The sequence below is a fragment of the Lissotriton helveticus genome, chromosome 7, assembly GCF_964261635.1.
Source record: "Lissotriton helveticus chromosome 7, aLisHel1.1, whole genome shotgun sequence".
In the NCBI taxonomy this organism is placed as follows: domain Eukaryota; kingdom Metazoa; phylum Chordata; class Amphibia; order Caudata; family Salamandridae; genus Lissotriton; species Lissotriton helveticus.
Window position 1 is genome coordinate 461526051 of NC_136068.1, and position 22799 is coordinate 461548849.

The window sequence follows — 22799 nt, forward strand, 5'->3', positions numbered from 1 at the left end:
GGTTGGCTGCCAGCAGGGGGTTGGGTGCAAGGCCTGGCCATTGGCCAGGCTCAGCGCACAACACCCCTGCTGCACTGCTTATGGGGTTGGCCGCCAGCAGGTGGTTCGGCACCCTGCGTTTAACACTCCGCCGCACATGGCCAAATGACATGTACTTCGGGGGGGAATGGCGCCACCAGGCAGGTAGTCGGAGGACCTAGAGCATATTGATGGATATTTTACCTTATGTTATTAAAAAAGTCATAGAAATTCACTGAAATAAACAAAGGTTAAACTAATGTTATAGTTAGGTATGGTAATAATATCTTACTTTGCATTAGAAAAACCTTAAAAATTAACTGAAAAACCCAACGTCTAAGGAGGCGTTTACAGTTAGGTGAAAATGTCAGTTAAAACATATAATTTTAAGTGAAGAAAACCACAGAAATTTATAACTCATGCCCTAAATTAACTATAACTCGTGCCCACGCCATGCACTGCTTATGACCTCACATATTACATCACTAATGACATGCTCTATGATATCATTGATTGCATGACTTTAACATCTGAAATGGCATAATTGATGACAAGATGGCGCATGGAGGGGTGTGAGGTATAGTTACTTTTGGGCACGTTAAAGTTACTTGAGATAACTATAATGGGGAATTTCAATGGTTTTGTTTGTTTTAAAAGGTACGTTTTTAACAGACATTTTTACCTAACTATAATATCCCCTTAACCTTTATTTTTTCAGTTTTAACGTGCCACACAAGGGCTGTAGTCCTTAATTTTCAAAACTAAAGCCTCTGAATATTACTAATAAATATATATATTCCAATTATGTACAGAATTGCAATTTCTAGTACAAAATGAAATCTAATTTAACAAGAGCATATTAAATAGGACATATTTGTGATATTTGGCTCATCGTGCATGAAGCTATGAGGAAAAGCCTTAAATTTCATCCAGATGCAGAGTCGGATTGGTAAAACGGGCACTCGGGCAATGCCTGAGAGGCCGTTGTCCTAGTTCCAGCTGTGGGCTGCTTTTTTGAGCAGTCTGGGGGGTCGGAATAGGTTGTTACTGCATGGTTCGGATACTGCCAGCGTAGTGGCCATTCTTGAGGTTGATGGGCCCATTACCTCCCTTTTATCAACAGCCAGAGGTGTCACTCCCTTTCTCCTGCTGGGTCGGCCCATTAATGTAAGCATCTTGAACGGGGTAGGGGGCCTGAGCAGAAGCGGCCTCACGGTTTTCAGGTGTGTTCCACCAGTGTTAACTATTCCGTGCATTTTTTTATTTTTATTTATTACACCCCCCTTTTTTTAATAAAATGTCGCCGAAGCAGTGTTTTTGAAGGAAGGCAATATGCAACTGTGGGCCATTTTTTTTAGTGTGCCCGGGCCGATTTTTAATCCCCATCCAACCCTATCTAGATGTTTTTGAAAGCGAAAGAGCTAGATTTTGTAAGGGAAACGAGTTTCTGAAGCTTTTTGTCCTGCACTGAAACAGAAAGACAGGACTACTGTGCTCACTTTGAGAAGAAGATGTTTCACTCTTAACTGTGCTGGAGCGTTATTAAGTTTGTTCTTTGCTCTTATCATTCAGCGGTATTCCAAATCCCTTTGTCGGTAGATTGCAGAATAACAAATCCAATTTTACCGGCTGTGTCTTTAATTGTTTAAGAGGGTTATGTTATTAAAGCTTGTGCCACCAAGAAGGTACGTGGATTAAAGCTTATGATCTATTGTATTGTGTACAGTGCAAACAACTGCTGGCGTACGTCCGCCCTCGGAGCGGATGCAGACTCGACCCAGCATGACTGCTGGTAGGTTTGTGGAAGGAGAGATCTCTTTGTCGGGAGTTGGCTCACTGGTGGGGTGTTTGAAGATTTGTTTTGACAATGACGCAGCAGCTCATCTTGATAGCGTGACAGAGGCGGCAGTCAATCCATTTAGAGCGCGTGGTCCTTGAAAGACCGTGGGAGGAGGGGAAAGCAGTGCTAATTTATGCAAGTGGTTGCAGGTGGTGTGCACCAACACGCAGTTTTTATGGTTTGCAACTTATTTTTCATCGTTACATACACCCAGAGCAAACGAGAGAAAGCTGCAAAAGGGATTAAAAAAAAAAGAAAAAGGACATGAAAAACGGAGAACTAGTGATCGGAAGGCATTAAGAAACTTCAAGAGTGGCATAAAGAGGCAAGAAGTGGAGGAAGGGAAAGAAAGACCCACGAGGTGTAATCAAAAGTAGGCAACCTTGGGATTTCATTTCAGCGGACCCAGAATTTGGCAACTCCAGCTTTCAAGAGCCGCTATTAGCCCCTAATCAGAGCTGGACTGTCTGTGGCGGGCATTCCCCCTTGGGCCTTGACCCAGGGGGACTGTAAAGGTCCAACTCCATGTATTAATAATGTGTATATGTCACTATACCTTTACCCTGTCCCGTACCCACAATTTCACCACCATTTACCCTACCCTTCCTGCTTTTTCCTTCACAACAAGAGCACTGTAAATATTGATTGCACTACTGTCAATTGAAGCAACTGTTTTGCGATTCATTAATGCTTTGACTTTATTTTGCATTTGATGCCTCTCCGTTTTAGAATTAAAATCTGATTTGAGTGGTGAATGCCTTTTAATTATTTGATTCCCCTATTTTGGGCCTCTGAATTTATATATATATGAGAAATTAAGAGCATTGGGAGAGAGGGGAGTGGGATGGATTGTCTTATGGCGAAGGATTGTTATGTACAAACGGTGTGCTACAGTAGACTTTCAGTGGGCTTCAGTTGCAGCAAAACACACTTTTCCTGGAAACAGTAGCGTAACAAAAAATGATGGGTCCACCCTGCTGAATGTGAAAGGGGCCACTGAGTCTCCCATATCTATCTCAAGGATATTTCTCTGGATTGGAGGCCCTTTCAAGGATTTGGGAGCCACTGAACACAAGGGAGTCAATTCACCAAAATGCCGGGGATAGAGGAATTGACATCATACCCTTTGACCTTAATGACTTCACAGGAAGTGACATCGTATGACCCAGATTTTTTTCAGAAAGGCATGTCACATAAACCCAACATTGCACTCACACTCTCTTACACCTGCTTACACTTGTTCTTATTCAATCTTACGCACTTGCGTTTGCTCTTAATCTCTTATACTCAGTCGCGGCCGGCATAACTCACGGGGGGGGCGGTCGCGGGGGGATTCAGGTGTAATAAAAAAAATTATTAAAAAAAGAAACTTACCGTCCCATGTTTTGCTGAACAGGAACCAGGCAGAGAAGGCAGCCTCCCTCCCCTAAGCCAATCACAACACTGCAATTGCAGCGTTTGTATTGGCTGGGATGCTGACCCCCCAGGCGTCTATGGGTAGGCCATTTTCTCCATGTAGGCTGCATGCATCCTACGTGGAGAAAATGCAGAGTGAGTATGAGTGGTTTGGTCGGCCCTGGAGCCGACCAAACAGTCAGCCCACTCAGATTGGGCAAGCTACTCCTTCCCTGGACTTCAGCACACTCGCCCACCTGCCAAGCCCAAACCAGGCATATCCATCTGCTTTCTCGCAGTGTGAGAAGCAGAAACGTAAAATGGTAGTTTCCATTCATTCATTCATTCATTCAAAAATCTTTATTCAGATACAAATATATCCATAAAAGCCAAGTCACTTAGCAGCATAATAGTACTCAAGTCTTATTGATCATAAAAACAGTAAGATACAATCAGTTCATATTCAAACATCATAAAAACAGTTTCCCAATTGGAGCCCTTTGGTTTACACCTGTACATAACAATAATGAGGGGTTAAGAAGACGGGTCTATAAAAAGTATCCATGTATTTCACATTAATCATAATTACAATACAAATATAGAATCATGAAGAACAACCTTCATAAAGTGCACATTGTTTTGCGGGCATGTACTGCAACTTTCAAAAAGGAGCCAACACCTCTTCCAGTTTGAGGATTTTCATGTAAGCTGCTTAAAGGTGATAGGAGAATTAAAAAAAAATGGTATCAAAAGTCACTTTGCATATTTAGAGTAAAAGTTACAAAAGAATAGAAAATGAAGCGCCGTTTGCCCGCTCCGGCCGTCACAAGGTATTGGCAACTGATCTAAATTAACGTTATACCCTAAGGGGAAACAAAGTAGGAATTTTACCGTGCCAGCCCTTAAACGAAAGAGGAGTCCTCTCTCCCAGCGGCCTATCGGTTTTAAAAAGAAGCTGGAGGACATTTGGGAGGCATCCTCAATAGACATATACCTGACAACAGTTGTTTTCTGGGCATCCCTTTAATTTCTTGGTTTGCTGTAATGTGCATATAGGGCCTCCCGTAGGTCTTTTTTGTTCATGTCATCTAAATCGGAGTGATTTAAAAAGACCTGCACACGGTTCATGCTACTCAAACTCTCCCTCACTGCGGCAAGCCACAGTATTTCCCTTCCCATCTCACACTTGAGACATCTACCATTATCTCTCTGGTGAGGGCCGCTGCTCGATTTTTCCAAATTGATAGCCAGAATATGGCAGGGTGAGCCTTTATATCATTTTCAATGTAAGACAGTTTCAATTCACTATGGCAAACACATTCTGATGTAGAGATCAGTGCTCCCAAGAGTTTTCGACAGAATCTATTTTCTTCGCACTGAATGCTGTTACTCTTTGTGAAGCCCCAGACCTCTGCACCATATGTTGCTGTCGGAATGCACTGGGATTTATACATTTTCCTAATAGCTAAAACTACCCCTGTCCTTCTTAGCTGAGGGAGACCAAGGATTGAATTAATGGCTTTAGAAACTTATTCCTGCTATGCACCATGTGGTCAACCCACTAACCATTAGCTGCAAATACCAGCCCCAAATAAGGAAAACGTGCAAGTGCGTTGTAAACTTTGGTTGTCTATGACAATGGAATTTAACCTGTTGGCTGCGCCGCCCGTTTTGCGGTAGTGCGGCACTTCCGCAAAACGGGTGGAGCTGCGTCGGCCATTGGCCGACGGCAGCACCAGCGGTGGGTAGTGCTGCCGTCGGTCAATGGCCAACGGCAGCATGGATAGGGTTAAGAAATACTTTTTCGGCCCACAAGCCATTATAAAACATTTTTTTAAATGAGTAAATAAATCTAAACTAGCCATAAAATCAACAAAGCCTGCACTAAAATGCGTAAAGGATTGGGTGTGCGGCCCATTAGCACCGCATCATCGACATACAATAGGGCAAGTAGTATATTACCATTGATTTAGGGACGTCATTGGAGAGTACTATCAATGATTTATGTAAGTCGTTGATATATAAAATAAAGAGGAGAGGGGCTAGGGCGCAACCCTGCCTGACCCCTCTACCGACTCTGTTGCCATTTCAAACCTCCCCACCCTTATTGGTCCTCACCCGGGTTTTCAAATCCTTGTGTAGGTAAGCTAAAAAGTGAACTAAAACCCCATCCAAGCCGTATCCTAAAAGAATGGACCATAAACATGACCGATAAATAAAGTTAAAGGCTGAGGTAAGGTCCATAAAGGCCAGATATATAGTGGATTGTTGGGCTAAGGTGTACTTTCCAATAATCAGTTTGAGGTTCAGGCACTGTTCAATTGTGCCTATTTTGCTTCTAAAACCTAACTGGCATGGTTGTAAAATGCGATCTTCCTCAGCCCATGTCTTGATCTTATTATATATGATCCTCCCTAAAATTTTCAGAGTGTTATCTATCAGGGAAATCGGTCTATAACAGCTTGCTTGAGTTCGATCACCCTTTTAAAAAAATGTGTTCAATGATGCTGGTTGACCATGTGATTGGAATTGGGGCATTAGTTAAATTATTAAAAACATTTAATAAAAGCGGTGCCCAGAACTCAGGTTTGTGTTTAATAAGATCGATAGGCAGACCGTCAGGTCCGGGAGCTTTATTGCCCAGGCTCTGTTGGATAGCGACTTCAACTTCAGATAGAGATATTGAGATCCCAATAGGGACCTGGTGTTCAGCTGGGCTCTCATTTTATGTTAGGGCTGAATAAATCATAGAGAAATGAGCTTCCCATGCGTCGCTAGGTATATTGCAGCCTATCGGGGTCAATGATTGTCCCATGGATCTCATATCTTTAACCGCTGCCCAAAAACCATTCCCGCTCTTTAATGTGGCAGCACACGCAAGGTTGTCCCAGCGCTCTTTTACAATTTCATCCTTCCTGTGGGAAATAGCTGCCTTATACTTTTGCGTTAACTATTTAATAAGAGAAGGATCTCTGGGATTTGATGAGAGTGCCTTTCGAAGCTGTCTGTTAACTAATTAACAGTTGCTATTAAACCATCTTGGTCCATGTTGTGCTTCCATAATTGGTTTAGATAATATAGATTTAATACCCTGACAAAGTTTGGAAAAAGCGGCAATTGCCTCAGGGTTATGGTCTTGTAATGACAGACACAAATCAATAAGTTTCGGGTGGTCCCTTATCATCCTATAAAACAGATCAGTATTATTGACCCCTCGCCAGCCTAGTCTTAAATTGTTAGTAGAGGAGGTCAAGTTCCTAGTACCATACTTTTTGTTATATATCTGCCTTGGGGCAATTCTCAATATTGTTTTAATAGGGTTGTGGTCACCATGAGTGGTTGGGACCACCTCAGCTTTGATTGATTTTATTTTATTTATAAATTTATAGAGCGCACGAATGCCCAAGGGCGTCTTGGCGCTGAGTTAAATGCAAAAAAACGACTGGAGCTACTGGTAACATGGAGTATGATTAAGATGTGAAGAGCCACGTTTTTACTGCCTTCCTGAATATTAGCAGCGAGGAGCTATTTTTTATTAAAAGTGGTAGTTGGTTCCAAGTTTTAGCTGCTTGCAATAGAAAACTTCTCCCCCCCATCTTAATTGCTTGAATTTGAGAACCTTTATCAGCTTAGCCTCACTCGATCTTAGGTTCCTAGGAGGTTCGTACCGTTTCAATTGCGTTTTTAGGAAATAGGAGCCTACACCATGAAGGGCCTTGTATGCTAGGCACACTGACTTGAACCTTATTCTTTTCTCCATAGGCAACCAGTGGAGAGTTCTTAATCTGTGGGCAACCGGCTCAGATCTGGGGATGTCCAGAACCAGTTTAGCTGCTGCGTTTTGTGGATGCTGCAGTTTAGTCAGATGTTGGGCTTGTAGCCCCGCATACAGGGCATTTCCGTAATCCAACCTGGATAGGGCCAGTGCTGTTACTAGTGTTTTGCAAGCTTCTTGGGGAATAAAAGGCAGAAGTCTTTTTATCCATTTTAGAATGTACCACACTGACGAGGACTGTTTGTTAATCTGAGCATTAAACTTTAGTTTATTGTCGAAAACAAAACCCAGGTTCCTGACATTATCCACTGGGGAAGGGCAGATGCCTAAGTTATCAGGCCACCATTTAGGCGACCAGGTGTTAAGGTCCGTCCCAAGTATCATGACTTCAGTTTTGTCCCCGTTCAGTTTTAGCCAGTTTAGCTGCATCCAGTGATTAACTTGTTCCATGCAGTTACTAAATCTGTCTGCTGTTTCATCTACGTTATTCATTATTGACACCACTATCTGTGTGTCATCCGCGTAGGAAACGGGTAAGAACCCACACTTCCTTATGATGGTTGCTAAAGGGGCCACATATATGTTAAAGAGGGTAGGGCTCAGGGAAGATCCTGAGGCACCCCCCATGGTGACTTAAAAGGTTTAGATGTGTGGTCTCCCACTTTGACTGTGAAGCTATTCTCGGTCAGGTATGAGGTTATCAACGAGAGTGCTGTGTCGTAAGCTCCTAGTTCTGCTAAGCGGGTTAGGAGTATATCATGGTTAACGGTGTTGAAGGCTGCCGAAAGATCCAAAAGGATCAGGGCAGCCTTCCCACCCGTATCCAGTACACTCCTGAGTTCCTCAAGTTTCAACAAGCAATCCTCAAGTGTGGGGGAAATACAGACATAATAGTGGAAGAACAACCTCTGCCTCTGAATGTTGGTTCAGGAGGGTTATTATTATTGGTTGTTGCGGCAATTTCCATCACATTAGTTTGATTATGGTTGCGCAGATAATCCAAGAATTCTACCCCCCTATTGCACGAATGCGCCTTAGTGATATGTTCTATAATTGGGATAGATTCCCTAGGAATCTTGGCATTAAAATCTCCCCCCAAACAAATGCCAGGTAAATTATCAAAGCTACTACGGTATTTTAGCGTGGGAATGAAGTCAAACAGGTTGGTAAAATTCATGTTTGCTGTGGAATGAAAATCATTATTATAAAAATTAAGAGTAAAAATGGATTCTCCCCTGTTATATATTAGTGCTTGAAATGTGTAATTTTTTGTATCTAAAGCCTTGACACTACCTCCCGCAGAGACATTGATCCAGATTGAAAGGCCATCAGATGGATGGCCTAGCTTAGGTGTTAAGGCAACAGTATTAAAACATTCAAACTCCTCAATATATAGATCCAGCCTAGCCCAGGTCTCCTGAAACATAAGGATGTCTTGATGTTGGACTATTTCTAGCCAGTCTGGTAGGGTTATTTTTTACTCTAAACCAGAGATATTTCCGCTTAATATATTTACATTTGAATCAATAGTCGCCTCAGTTAAGATGTCATGCTCACGTGGCACTGATGGATGCATGTTAGGTGTAAGGATAATCTCGTTGTATACCAGTGAGGGTAGCAGTCATTCCTGGTTATCCAAACCAGACAATGCTGAGAACCTGTTATGTATGATTGGAAAGGGAGCATCATTTGTAGTTCTACCATTTTATGTTTCTGCTTCTCGCACCTCCGCCCTAATGGAGGAACCGCCCCTGCTTGTACTCACTCACACTGACATTCAGGCCCAGGTTTACTTATGTTTTGCACCATGTTTGTGTCATTCTTTTGAGACACAAGCCTGGTGCGAAGTGTTAGGATGGTATTTACTATCCAGCGCAAATGCTGATATGCTTTGGATAGCATCCCAAAGTAACACATAGTTGCTGTATGCACTGCTTTGCAATATTGTGCACTGATTGGGCATTCCATTGATGTTGCATGGACATACCCATGCAACTACCTATGGAGTTTGAAGCAAATCCCTATCAACAAGTATTGGTACAGAGGGATTTGTGCCAAAATCTTATGACTACTCGAGGAAGGCATAATGAGGAGAAATGTTTTCATTTCTCCTCTTTGTTCCAGCTTTGAATGTACTGAATTGTACAGCACATATACAAAGTGGGTGAAGCCGTAAAGCACAGCTTTTTGTACTGGAATGTACCCATTCCAGTACAAAGCATATGCTTCAGAGAACGCATTCACTCTTGCACACTGGCCCAAGGGTGTGTGCGTTGGTGCTTGGTTGCCAAAAGTGCACCAGTGCACAGGGAGAAAAGCAATGCACCATAATGTAGTAGATATGGTGCATTTTGTTTCTCTCTCTTTGAAACAAGGCAGCACAGAATCTTTGGCACAGCATTGCCTTGCACCAAAAAATAGAAAATGTGGGCAGCAATTTCACACAATCTCACTCACTACTTGTCACTGATTCTCACTCATTTTCACTCACACACTCATGCTACCACATACACATGCTTACACATACATACCTTCTAATCTCACATAAACACAGTCTCACCTTTAAGCATGCACACATCATACATTTAAACATAATTTTACTTACTACACCTGCCACCAGAGGTTCCATGTCAGATAAGCATGCTCCATGTTTTATTCCACTAATAGTGAATAATAGGATACTATTCACTATTAGTATAAAGTAAAATGTGCTGAAAATATGGAATGCAGAGTCATCCCTGGGTTCTTGGCACTGATTTTGCACCTCTGAGTCCAGTGGTCACAAAGCCAGTTCCATGGGTCGGAAGGGGCAAGCCAGGGTTCACAGTTGAGAACCCTGAAAACCCAGTAATTGATGTCAATGTGAGTGCTCGGGGGTCCCACTGCACCACAGGCACTTCAGGAGCTAGTGATACACCTCTACCTGAACAACAGCACCGTTTCTTTGACTCACAGACCTGAGCTTCTTATGAAATTCATTGTCTTAAAACTTAAACTGAACAAACTACAGTAAAGGCGGGCCTAGTTTTTAAACTCTATGACTGCACCCCACTTATAAACAAAGTTCACAGTGAATAGAGTGACATCTTAATGAGTGGCACAAATGGAGAAGTTATTGAGTGACCATTCGGGGCCAAGAAAGAAAGGTAAACTTTGACGAGTCCAAAACATATGGTTCTAATTACATGTAGAGCTAACCAAATGGTTTAAAAAACAATAAGTGAAACAAATAGCGAGAAGGAAGGTATGTCTGATTATAGGTCTGTAGCTAAGACAAGTGTTAGCATTAGAGTTACAGTGTGGACAAGGCTTAAAGACAGGGTCCTGGGGAAAGATAGGATTATGGACAAGGTTAGGGGTACAGATTAGATTAGGGCTAGCAATAGTCAGGGCTGGATGGGGAACTGAAAAGCAGCCCTGGCAAATTTTGTCAGACCAGCCCCCGTACGGTGCATAGCGAGTGCAGTGTGCAATTCTGACCACTACAAAGAGGGTTTTTGGGGGGGTTTCCCCCAAGAAAATTTGGGAAAATTGGTGCATTCTACAACACGTTTGTCATTATATATTCAGCTGTATTAGCGTTTATAGCATGGTGAATGATGACCTTACTGAGCACCAGGATACAACAATCTTTGTTGATTAATTTCACTATCACCCTCCAACAGTTCCCCTTTTCTCTCCATAGCCCCTCACGTGTATTTGATTTGTTTTATAGCACCTCTCATACCAGTGTAGGGTGTCATAGAACATTACATCACACACTCATACAGAGACAAAGTGTAAATCAGTGTATAGACAAATGTTACATAATCAAAGAGTGGGTGCAAGATTCACTTGTCATCCATACTGCTACGCAAACAAACCTTTTTTTTAGCAACATCAGGATAATAAAACACTGGTGAAAACATAACTTCCTCACCTGTACCATGCATCTTGCATGCAGCTCTTTGATGGCAGTTCATTGTGCTAGATTACAGTTTTAACTTATTAACTGCACAGTAGCAAAAGAATCTCTGTGACAAAAGCAGTAACCCAAAGAGCTATGCGCATAAAATATGCAGCAGTAGGCATATTAACCTTCTGAGCGCCCTTACATGAATCAAAATAGCCACCAGACACAACTCCGATCTCTCTCCAGCAGGTACATTAATCACCAGAGTTAACTTAAAACGTTTTTTGTTGCCTGAAAACTGCAAAATATACAAGGAACTTTGCAGTACTTTTAAACTGCTGCACTGATACAAACCTTGCCCGCACTAACAAAATTGCCCCCGACCCTTCCAGCCTCCCGGCGAAATGCCTGCTGCCCGGTATGGCTAGTTCAGCATTGGCGATAGTGTTAGAGGTAAGGGTTAAGATTAGATTAAAGGAAAGTGTAGGGTTAGGAAAATTAAAGAAAAAAATAACTAAATGTAAATTTAATACAAAGGCTGATTTAAACTAGTGTCAAGTTCAGTAAAAATGTGCAATTTAAAAAATATCCAACACATTCTTTTGATTACAAGTAAATGATGCCCTCACTAACTCACTGTGTTACTCAAATTGACAGTCAATGTGGTGAGAGCTATTATTCACCCCAGACCAGAGTACGTTAATACTCTGTTCATGGGTCTTCCTAAAACGTCTTAACATGTTAGAGAAGACAAGGATTTCAGATGTCGGAAGTGTGGCAAAAATACCCATACTTATTACCCAGACATTGTGAAGACCTCATTAGCTACCTGAGGTATTAAGGCTGAAATTCAAAAATGTAACTTTGACAAACAAATTTAGCTTGTAAATGGTCTCAAATTAATCAGAGAGAACACTTTTTACTTTATGTATCTGGTAAGAAATTAAGGTAAGATGCTAAATGGCTGTTAGCTTCTCCTTCATTTTACAAAACCACAAGGGAAATATTTAATTTAGTGGCTGAGGCAAAATTGTAGAATGACTTATCCATTGAGTTAAGGGAAGACATAAGTTTTAGATAGAAACTTTTTTTAATTAAATAGAGCTCCTGCTTGACTACTAGTTTTGGTTCTAGCAATCTACACATTTGTAAATACTAAGGGGGTCATTACGATAGCGATGAATCCGCCACCGGCAGCCTGAGGCAATTCTCCGCCCACCAGATAAGGATGGCGGGTGGATTGCTGGTGACGGGAAGTCCGTCCGCCATGGTTCCGACACAGGCAATCGTTACGATTGCCTGTCTGACCCGCCCCACATCCACAAAATTGTGGCGGTGCCTAGCAGGCACCGTCTGCCAGATTAGGATGCTGCATTCCCGCCAGCCTGTGTATGGCGGTTCAACTGCCATTCACAGGTTGGCGGAAAGTAGTTTGTGGGCCCGTAGTGGGCCCCCTTAAGCAGGGGCACTCACGTTTTTCACTTGGGGACACCTATGGTGCCCCCAACATTCCCTGCACCATGTAGCAGGCACCGCGTGGTGCCTGCCACGTAGTGCAGGGAAATGCAGAACTTGCATTTTTACCATTGCGGCGGGTGCTGCAGCTAGCAGAACCTGCAGCAATGGTAAACGTGCACAATGAGACCACCACAGTGGCGGTCACATTGTAAAGGCATTGGAAGCCTGGGATATGGAAAGGGAAGTTCAGCGGGCCCATCGTTTTCCTCTAATGCTATCAAAAAACTCTAACAAGCAAAATCAATATCCCAGGGCAATGCTGGTCTGCTTTGGGAATTTTCTCCTCCGTGAAAAAATCTACGACCTTGCAAGACCTACCACCCAAAGAGAGCATAAGGGGTTCAATTTTTTTGTCAGACCGGACTTCGCTCACGCCACCGTGGAGCGAAGATGGAAAATGCGTCAGCTATTTGGACCCTTTGAAAAAGTTGGAGCAAAAGTATTCTTGCAAAATCCGGCACGCTTGAAAATTATATTTAAAGGTGCAACAAGAAGCTTCAACAGCGAAATACAGGCGGAGGACTATCTTCGAGAAATCTCAGAGACAGCCTCTCGAAATCCAGGGAAATAATCTAAATCAGATTTAAAGACTTAAAGACTTGTAGTAAAAGGGATATATAAGATGAAGGATCTATTGCAATGTATATCAAGTAGAGGGTATATATTGGGAAAGCGTGGACTTTTAGCGGAATGGCTGAACGATCTGGGGAAATTAAGTCTGAAAAATTATTAGGAAATTTAGGCTTAGGGTCAATTATAAAAAATAAGCATAAAACTTATACTAACAAACTAGCCTAGTTCGCAGAGCCTGCTTGCGCGGATGTCGCACCCCTGGTCCAGACAGGTTCAGGTAACCTTCAAAGGTGGTGGTGGGTGGAGGGGGGGAAAGGGGAGGGGGGAAGGCCGGACAGGTTAGACATACAGGGAAGTAAATCTATGTCAATAAGAATTATGGAAATACCTACAGGGATCACAGGAAACCAGATTGTCTGGGATATAAAATATGGCACTCTTTTATTAGGAGCATGGCTGGGATAAAAATATTATCTCTGAATATTTGTGGTCTGAACGATCTTAAGAAAAGGCAAATGGTTGCAATTGGCCTACAAAATTGGGGAGCTAATGTTGTATGTATGCAGGAGACGCATATTGAAGGGTCCCAGAGACAGTTGTTACATACACTAGGGTATAAACTGGTGTGTGCTACCTCACAAGGTGTTAAAATTCGGGGGGTTGCTATTCTGGCTAAAGGGAGTGGATTGGTGTTTAACAAATCTAAAACTGATAAGTTTGGCCGCTGGGCTATTACCGAATGCAGCTATCAAACAGGGCAAAAAATCACAATTTGTGCTATTTATGGGAGCAATACAGATGACCCCAGGGTTTTCGATGAGGTCTCTAACGAACTTTCACACTGGCCTCTTCCGGTGTTGGTCTGTGGGGATTTTAATATAAACCTCCCGGCTAACTGGTCCTTAAACGATGAATGGGTCTATAAAGGACGTAAACCTAAAGTATTTCGCTCTCTTAAAGATTTGTGTCTTGTACATGGACTTGTGGATAGCTGGCAGACTTCAAATACTAACACCGGGGACCTTGGATATACCTTTTATTCAAATCCACACCGCACGCATGCCAGAATCGACTATATTTTACTTTCTAATTCACTATTCAGGAATTCCCAAATTGTTAAATTGCCCCGGGTACTATCTGACCATAACACCCTTCTCTGTACACTGACTATTAGGCTAGCTAAATCAGAGCCTACTCTGTGGTTATTTGAAAAAGCATTACTGAACGACCTTCAGTATTGTATCCACATGAAAGACTGGATACCCAAGTTCCTAGCAGAAAACATTAATAGTATGTCAATAGAGGTTGTTTGGGACACGTTGAAAGCAGGGGTCCGGGGTGAGACTATGTCATATTCCCTTAGAGCAAACAGGCGAGAGAAAGAGGAGATGCAGAAGCTGCAGGATGAGCTTATGTTAGCTGAAGTAGGGCTTATCAGTGTCACTAGCAATAGAGACTCAACTGGGGACATCTCTAGCACCTTAGCCCAAGTAGCAGTTGCCAAGGCAGCAATTACTAATATGTTTTCAGATAAGGCAATCCGGAAAGCCACGGCACGAAAATAATTAATATATGAAGTCAATGAGCAAGTGGGTCATCAATTGGCGGTTCGGTTGCGACAACAGGCCAATGCTAATCTAATAAGGGAAATTATAGACCCAGTGGAAGGCCAGTTAAAAGACTCAGAGCTGATTAAGCAAGAATTTTGGAGGTTTTATAAAGAACTATATACGGATAACGGCAATGAAGACATTACAGAAATAGAAAGGTACTTAGAGAACTGTGATATCGTAAAGCTTGAGGTAAATACGCAGCTGGCTCTAGAGGAAACTCCGAATATGGAAGAGGTATTGACCGCAGTCAATAGCCTCCCTAAAGGAAAGGCAACAGGTCTGGACAGTATCCCCTCGGAGTTCTATAGCACATTTATAGACGAAATTAAACACATATTTAGGGACTTGATTATTCATATTTTCTCCGGGGGGGAACCTCCCAGCTCCTGGTCCAGCGCCAAAATTGTGATTTTCGTTAAAAAGGGGAAACCCCCAGAACATTTAGGATCATATCGCCCCATAACCCTTATAAATGCTGATTCTAAAATATATTCCAAAATCTTGGCAAACCGAATTGCCCCTATAATACACAATGTAATCGGCAAAAGCCAGCATGGTTTTGTTCCTGGAAGGTCAACGATAAATCATATCCAGAGGGTAATAACACTTTTTGACGGAACAGAAACTACAGGAGACCCTATGGCCCTGATCCTTTTAGATGCAGAGAAGGCCTTTGATAGGGTCTCATGGCAGTTTCTCCGGAAAGCAATGGCGATGATGGGATTTCGAATCAAGTTTATTCAGGCGATACAAAAAATGTATAATAATCCTAGGGCTGTTGTATCTATCAATGGAAGTCTAACTAAGGAAATCGCCATCTCCAGGGGAACACGCCAGGGGTGCCCTTGCTCGCCATTGCTCTTTGCAATATATATAGATTCTTTTATTTGTTATTTGGAGAAAAATAATCATATAACCCCCATTATATCACAGGGGTATGCAACAAAAACATTAGCATACGCTGATGATATTGCTATAGTTACCCGCAGACCCCACAGTAGCAATGTTGATCATTGAGGCTGAGGCCAGGAAATTTGGGCTGGTCTCTGGCTACGTGCTAAATCAAGGAAAGACACAAATTGTTTTAAATCAAAAAATTGTGATGGATGACCCTAGGGTGGTGAAGGGAGCGACATACTTGGGTGTCACAATCTCTTCAAAGCTAGAGGAAGTAGTGGGCATAAATCTTAAGCCAATGTTGAACACGATACAAAAGGATCTACGACGGTTAGACAATCTTCACCTGTCCATTATCGGAAGAGCAAATGCAATTAAAATGGTGTACTTTCCTAAAATATTATATTTATTCAGGGCAATTTGCCTAGAGTTCTCTAATCAGTGGTTTACAACAATGGAACGTACCTTTTCTAGATTTATATGGTCATACGCTCAACCCCGTCGAGCATATACATATCTTACCCTTCCTAAGGACAGAGGTGGGTTAGCACTTCCCAATTTAAGGAGATATTACTGGTCATGTGTATTACTTTACAGTAAGGAATTATTGCAAGGGGGGAACAACGTAGAGGTACATACCGCTTCAATCTTTCAGCTATTGGTGGGGAATTCCTGCTATGGCTAACTTTGGAGACACATACACGACAGTTACCACAAAAAGGTCAAATTCAAGATTCTCTATAGCTGTTTTAAGGTATGGAAGGCTGTAAAAAAAGTACTAGGCATAGGACGATTCTCATATTACACTCCGGTACTAAACAACCCAACTCTTCCACCAACAATCTTTAAAGATAATTGCGTTAATAAATGGTATAATTTAGGAATTACACAACTTGGGGATCTTTATACTAATCAGGGGATTAAATCGTTTGATGTTCTGAAGGGAGAATTTGGTTTAGACTGGCGGGATTTTTTTAAATATCTCCAAATTAGGGACTTCCTAACTCACAAATCTGGAGCAAGGATACTCGGGGAACAATCTATTGTAGTGGAGACAATTATACATTCAAGGAAACAGTCAATAGGTGGAGTGTATGTGTCATTGCTGGACAGGTTCCCTGATGATCTAGATAAAACGGCAACGAGGTGGCACGGTAAACTCGAGATCTCTAAAGAGGGATTTTTTATCAGCTAGCTCAAACCATTCTTATTTCGACCAGACTCCAGGCACAATTTTATAAAACCTGTTTTTTTCTTTACTATACACCCGATAAAATTGCAAAATGGGGAACCAGTAATGGGACTTGCTGCCGGAGATGCAACCTATTTAAGGCAGACTCCATCCATATCTTTGCCTCTTGCCCGGTGTTAATACCTTTGATTCAAAATATAGAGAGGTTTTTAACTTCTGTTCTTCATAGAAAGGTTGCCTTGTCACCAGAGGTAATGGTACTTGGGGCGGAGGATCCAGATAATCTTGAGAGCGGCCATGATTTTATATTTGTTGCTATGGCCGTTTGGCGGCTATGCCTAGCCTCGGCTTGGCTAGACCCGCTACCACCTACTTTCCAACAGTGGCTAGCCAGGCTCTTAGCTGTGCATAATATCGAGACAGCTATATATAAGCGGAAAGGCAGACGGCGACGCGAAAGGGGCATGAAAATCTGGACTCCTCTCACACACTGGCGAGCTCTACAAAACTGATTTATTATCGATACTGTAATGTATTCATGTTACTGCTTTAACTGTTTTTTTCGTGATGCTGGGAATATATTTTATTTTGTAAATTCTCTAAAATGTATATTTAAATATGACAAACACAACGTAAAGTTCATGATGTTAATGAACAGAAAGTTTGCCTGTCCGGGGGGGGATAAATATGTTAAAATCAATAAAAACATAAAAAAAAAAAAAAGGCACTTGCGGTATGGCCGCCATATAGGTGGCCGGCCCCAATCCCCGTGATGGTGGCGGATGGACTTAAGTCCATCTGACATTGTAATGACCCCTAAGATAGTGTTAAGGCTGGTAACGATTCCACAATGATCTTTCCCCTGTAGGCCTTCTTAATCGTATTTAGTATTCAGTCCTGTGCATTTCTGCCAACAACACAGGGGTAAGATTAAATTTAGACTAAGTTATATGAGCAGTTAAAAGGAAAATGATTCTATTTACAAGGCTGTATGATGCCTGGATTTCATTTCCGGGATTTAGATGCAAGCCCGACAGGAATTGTTATTATGAAATTCTAGTTGATGCAGTAGATTAGGGTTAGAAAAATGCAATTAAAGATACACAGGGGCAATGGATTTCTTTTGGAAAGTAGGACACGTGTCCCAAATGAGGCAGTCATGGTCATTTGACAAAACCGGTGGTGAAAACAATAGCCTGCTACATGTAAAGTGAGAATTTCGAATAAACCATAAAAATACCAGTTTGACAAAGGTCTGATAGGGTTATCAGCGTTAAATGGCACATCTGCTCAACTTCTAAGTGTTAAATGGATGGTAATAATGCTTGTCAAGCAACAGGCCACCCACACATGCAGGCCAGGGTTCAGTTGTCCTTGGGATTGGAATGATGTACTTGCTTAATTTGTCAAGGTAAATGACCAACAAGGGCATCATTTATGAAGCGATTATTAACTAAAGGAATGTTTTTAATGTTCCAAAAGATGACATTGAGATTCAATCATGTGGTGTAATTCAGAGTAGGTTGGAGCCTGTCCAGAAAGAATAATCGTATGTGACTTGAATTTACTAGAACATTTATTGCAAAACATCATGAATTAATCACGTCTGGCATCAATTACTTGTAGATACTCTAAACCATGGACACAGGCATGATAAGGTCACTCTTTTTTGAGGATTGAGTTCACCATGCATAGCAGGTAATTCATGGAGGAGGATCTAGAAGACAGTTTAAGTGGAAGCACCGTCAATGTTCTGTCCCAGTTGTCACAAGACCATCCTCAGGACTGCTTTGGCTACAGACTGACTTATCAACCCCCCAATGTCGAATGAACTAATGAAGAAAAATTAAAAGAAGTTTTAAAATGTGCACCTGTATGACTAATTAAATGCCTCTGACATAGCAACTGTGAAGCACACATGTTTTACACTTCACACTCGAAGTGACGTATCAAAGCAGTGCAGAAACAGTGAGGAAAAGGTCAATGATGCCAATAAGTACCGATTTGTAAACATTACACTGAATCAACAATATTGTATCTAAAATAGAGAAGTGGTATACCATTTAGCACTATAAACTATTAGCCAAAAATTGTCAGAACACGTGTTTGGGACCAAGTATTTACAATTTGTAGGCTGAAATGTTTACATAACTTGATAAATTAAGGCCGAAAAGGAAAAGAGGTTTCTAGTAGACTAACTCAACGCCCAAGAAACAATTGGATATAGAGCATACCGGCAACACATTCGGAAAAAGTAGCAGCCGCTCTGAGCAGTTCAGGGCCGGCACAAAGACCCGGGCAGGGAGCGGAATACACTATCACGGCGAAAAACGATGGTTCCCAAAAATCCAGCTGAGGCACTGGTTTCATCTACTTCTTCCACTTCAAAGGGCCCGAGGACGCGTGCAGCTGCTGCAGTAACTTCAAATGCAAGTGCCTCGGTTTCGGGACCAGCGGCGGAGGGACTTGTGGGGTGTGCCGGTGCAAATCCAGACCAAGGTCTTCAGCCTGCTCAGCCTGCCCAGGTTGGAATATCGGCAGCAGTGGATACAGCTGATTGTGTCACAGCAGAAATTGAAGGGGGCACTCAAGGAGAGTGCAGAAAACAAACCCAGGTAACCATTCCGGGGATTTTTAACAAGAAGAAGCAGACTCCTAAGAGTAAAGGGCAAAATCTCGTAGTAAATATTCCTACTGTGACGTTAACTCAGCCTCAAATAGGTACAGGGGTCATAACAGGCACCCCCCCCCCTCTATGTCATATGACGCTGTAGTATCTACCCCTATGGACTTACCTGGGGAGCTAGGGGCGGAGGGAGCAGACATTTCCGATGTTACGGATGTTACGAATATCAACAAAGCTGGTATTGAGGCTGACTCGGGAGATTCATGTGGAAATTTCTGTTCAATGTCAGATATATCTGTTACTTCTGAAGCAGAAGAAAGCTTGGAAGGAGACTGGGGTGAGGACAGGGGTCTTAATGGATCACCTCTTTCTGAAGATAATAAGAATACTTTGGTGGCTATCGGAGATACCAGTGATGCACGTAAAAGGCAGGTGCTACTGTTGGGGAGGGCGTCGAGTGGGGATGCCTCTCCCTCTCTGAACTCTGGTATCTACCTGCAGCCAGAAGGGCTGAACGATACTGGAGGGCTAGGCGATAATATCACCCTCACTACTATTTATCTGACCATCATGGAACATTGAGAAGAAACTAAGGCAGAAAGTCTCCGGGTCCAAGGCGCAGTTAAGAAGTTATAGAATTCAGTGCGACGTGTGGCAAAAGCATGTACAGAGCTGTCAGTAAGGGTTGGCGAAGCAGAGGGGAGAATATCGGCAATAGAAGATGACTTGACTTCTCAGAAAGCTGACCTCTCTACCCTCCACTCAATTAGAGATGATATAAATTGGAAGCTATCAGACATGGAAAACAGAGCCCGCAGGAATAATCTACGTATATTGGGCATTCCGGAGGGATGTGAGGGGAAAGATATTCGCCAGTTTGTCATTGAGCTCTGTACTGATGCCTTCCCTGAACTGTCTGAGTGGAAATGGGAGACGGAGCTGCAAAGAGTTCATAGATTTCCATTTCAGTTACGGGGTGGCCATAGTGGGGCTCTGGTTAAGCCTAGGGCAATCATGAATAATTTTTGCTGCGTGAGAAGCTTTATGATTTAGCACGCCCAAATCGGAAAAGAAAGGCAAAGGTCTGTGATTTCTTTGTTCGACCTGACTATTGCCGTACAACGGTGCAGCAGAGGTGGCATTTGCACCAGCTCATCCCTTTGTTTCAGGCGAAGGGGTCACAAGCCTATTTGCTTAATCCAGCAAAGTTTAAGATTATTCTAAGGAGAAAACATCCTCTTTACAGCAGAGATAGTTTCGAAGGAGTATCTGGGCACATTGTAGGGGAGAAATGGCTTCTTTACGGGCATAGAGATTTTTTTTTTAAAAGGGGAAAAAAATTTGTATTTTTCTTTACTCCCTTGTGTGTGATGTTTATGGTGTTTTTTTTCATGGCCTCAGTGGAGGGTTGGGGGGAGGTGGGGGGGCACTAAATCCTCTCTTCATCACCAATCGGGACTTTTCAGTCCCGTTGCTCCAGTTGGGTGGGAATGGGGATGTAAGGAGGGGGCAGGGAGGGATAAGGGAGGGTGGGGGTGGAGGGGGTGGAGGGGGTGGAGGGGCAAGGAGACACAGGCAGGGGTTTTCAAAATCATGTAAAGGTTGGGTGAATAAATGTGCTACAGCATTGCTATGTTTTTTTGGGGATTTTTTCGTGACAAAGATTGTTGTATATCAGGGTTTGGGGGGGAAAAATGTTCTGCTATGTTACTGAAATGGTGAGAAAGTGTTACTTTAATTATGGGTAAGTTTACTATTTGCTCTTTGAATATTTGTGGTTTAAATAATAAGAAAAAAAGAGGAATTATGGCACAGATCCTTAAAACAATGAGAATAGAATTGCTCTGCGTGCAGGAAACTCACATAGCTTGGAACAATAGGGCTTGGCTAAAAGACTTAGGCTTAGAACTTGTTTGCTGTACACAACAATGCACGACTACTAGAGGTGTCGCTATTTTTAAGAAATATGGATGGGGGAATGTAATAGGGTTAAAGTGGACCCATATGGTCGGTGGCCGATTGCTGAATTAAGGCTAGAGGGACTGGCCTTTACAATCTGCTCAATGTATGGACCTAATACTGATGAACCTGCCCTATTGAATGATTTAAGTATTGAGCTAGCTAACTGGTCATTGCACTAATTCTCTGCGGGGATTTTAATATTCATTTGCCTGAAGATGTAGATATTCAGGGCAATGTTACTTATGAGGGAAAAAAGAGCAAAGTGTTTAAAGCCATCAAGGGATTAGTAAGTGATTTGGGATTGGTTGATGATGGGTGGCTGAGAGGAAGAGGTGATCCTGGGAGTACTTTTTTCTCTGCCCCCCACCAGAAGCATGTCCAACTTGATTATTTTTTTGTCCCCATGGAAATGACTACGAATGTTAGGTTTGAGATCCATCCAAAAATAATCTCGGACCATCACCCTAATACTATTGAGTTAGAAATAGAAGCTGGTGATAATCAATGGCGGAAAACAGGGACATGGTCATTTGAGCGACAACTTTTATTTGATCCAGGGTATTGAGACCGAATGAATAAATGGATAACAGAATTTTTTCAGTTTAATTGTGGCTCTGCTTCAGAATTGAAGGTTTGGGATGCCTTTGAGTCAGGAGTGCGGGGGAGACTCTCAGCTATTCTATTAAAAAACAATCCAGGCTAAGGGCAGAATATTCAGAAGAATTAAATAAATTAAGGCTATTAGAGACAAAGTTCATGGCAGCTATCATTGATGGTAGGGAACACGAGCAAATGTTGACAGATCTTGCTGTACAGAAGATGAAGGTATATCAGAATTTCGCAACAAAATTAGCTTATCTTATTGCAGTACACCGTACGGAGGTATATGAGGTGGGAGAGAATTCGGGGAGCCTTTTAGCTAAAAGGTTGAGGCAGAAAGAAGTAGCTACCAGGATTAATTCTATTCAGGGCGATAAGGGGGTACTTCATGAGAACCCGGCAAAAGTGATGGAAATTTATGGCAAATTTCATTATGTTGAGTATAGAGCAATGGCCTATGCGGATGATATTGTGGTCGTTACTACATACTTAGGGCTAGATGTAGGAGCCCAAATACCGGTCGGTAACGGCCGATTTCGGCCGTTACCGACCGGTATTTAGGAATTGGCATGTAGGGGCCATTATTTTACAGAATCGGTAAATTTACCGATTCGGTAAATTTACTGATTCTGTAAAATACCGAATCGGTAATTTTACCGATTCGGTAAATCCAAATGTAGGTGACACTCCTGAGATTGTCACAGGCCCTTAAGAGTCGGTATTTTACCCCACAATCCTATTGTGTGGTAAAATACCGAATCCAGGTGTGCATGCACATCTGTGCATGCACACTGTGCAATGTGACACACAGACATGCCCTAAGGGCATGTATGTGTGCCACATGTCACACATGCCTTTACTTCGGGTGCTAGAGGGTGTCAAAGTGACACCCCCTGCA

The 22799-nt window shown here is 42.4% G+C and overlaps 1 protein-coding gene across 1 annotated transcript in view; it reads left to right on the forward strand.

Moving 5' to 3' along the window:
* Positions 1-7786: 7786 nt before the first annotated feature.
* LOC144769117 (zymogen granule membrane protein 16-like) overlaps positions 7787-22799 on the forward strand; it is a 46939-nt gene continuing 31926 nt past the window's right edge. Inside the window, exon 1 of the mRNA XM_078653118.1 lies at positions 7787-7896. Coding sequence (XP_078509244.1) covers positions 7787-7896 — 110 coding nt within the window. The remainder of the gene's footprint in view (positions 7897-22799) is intronic.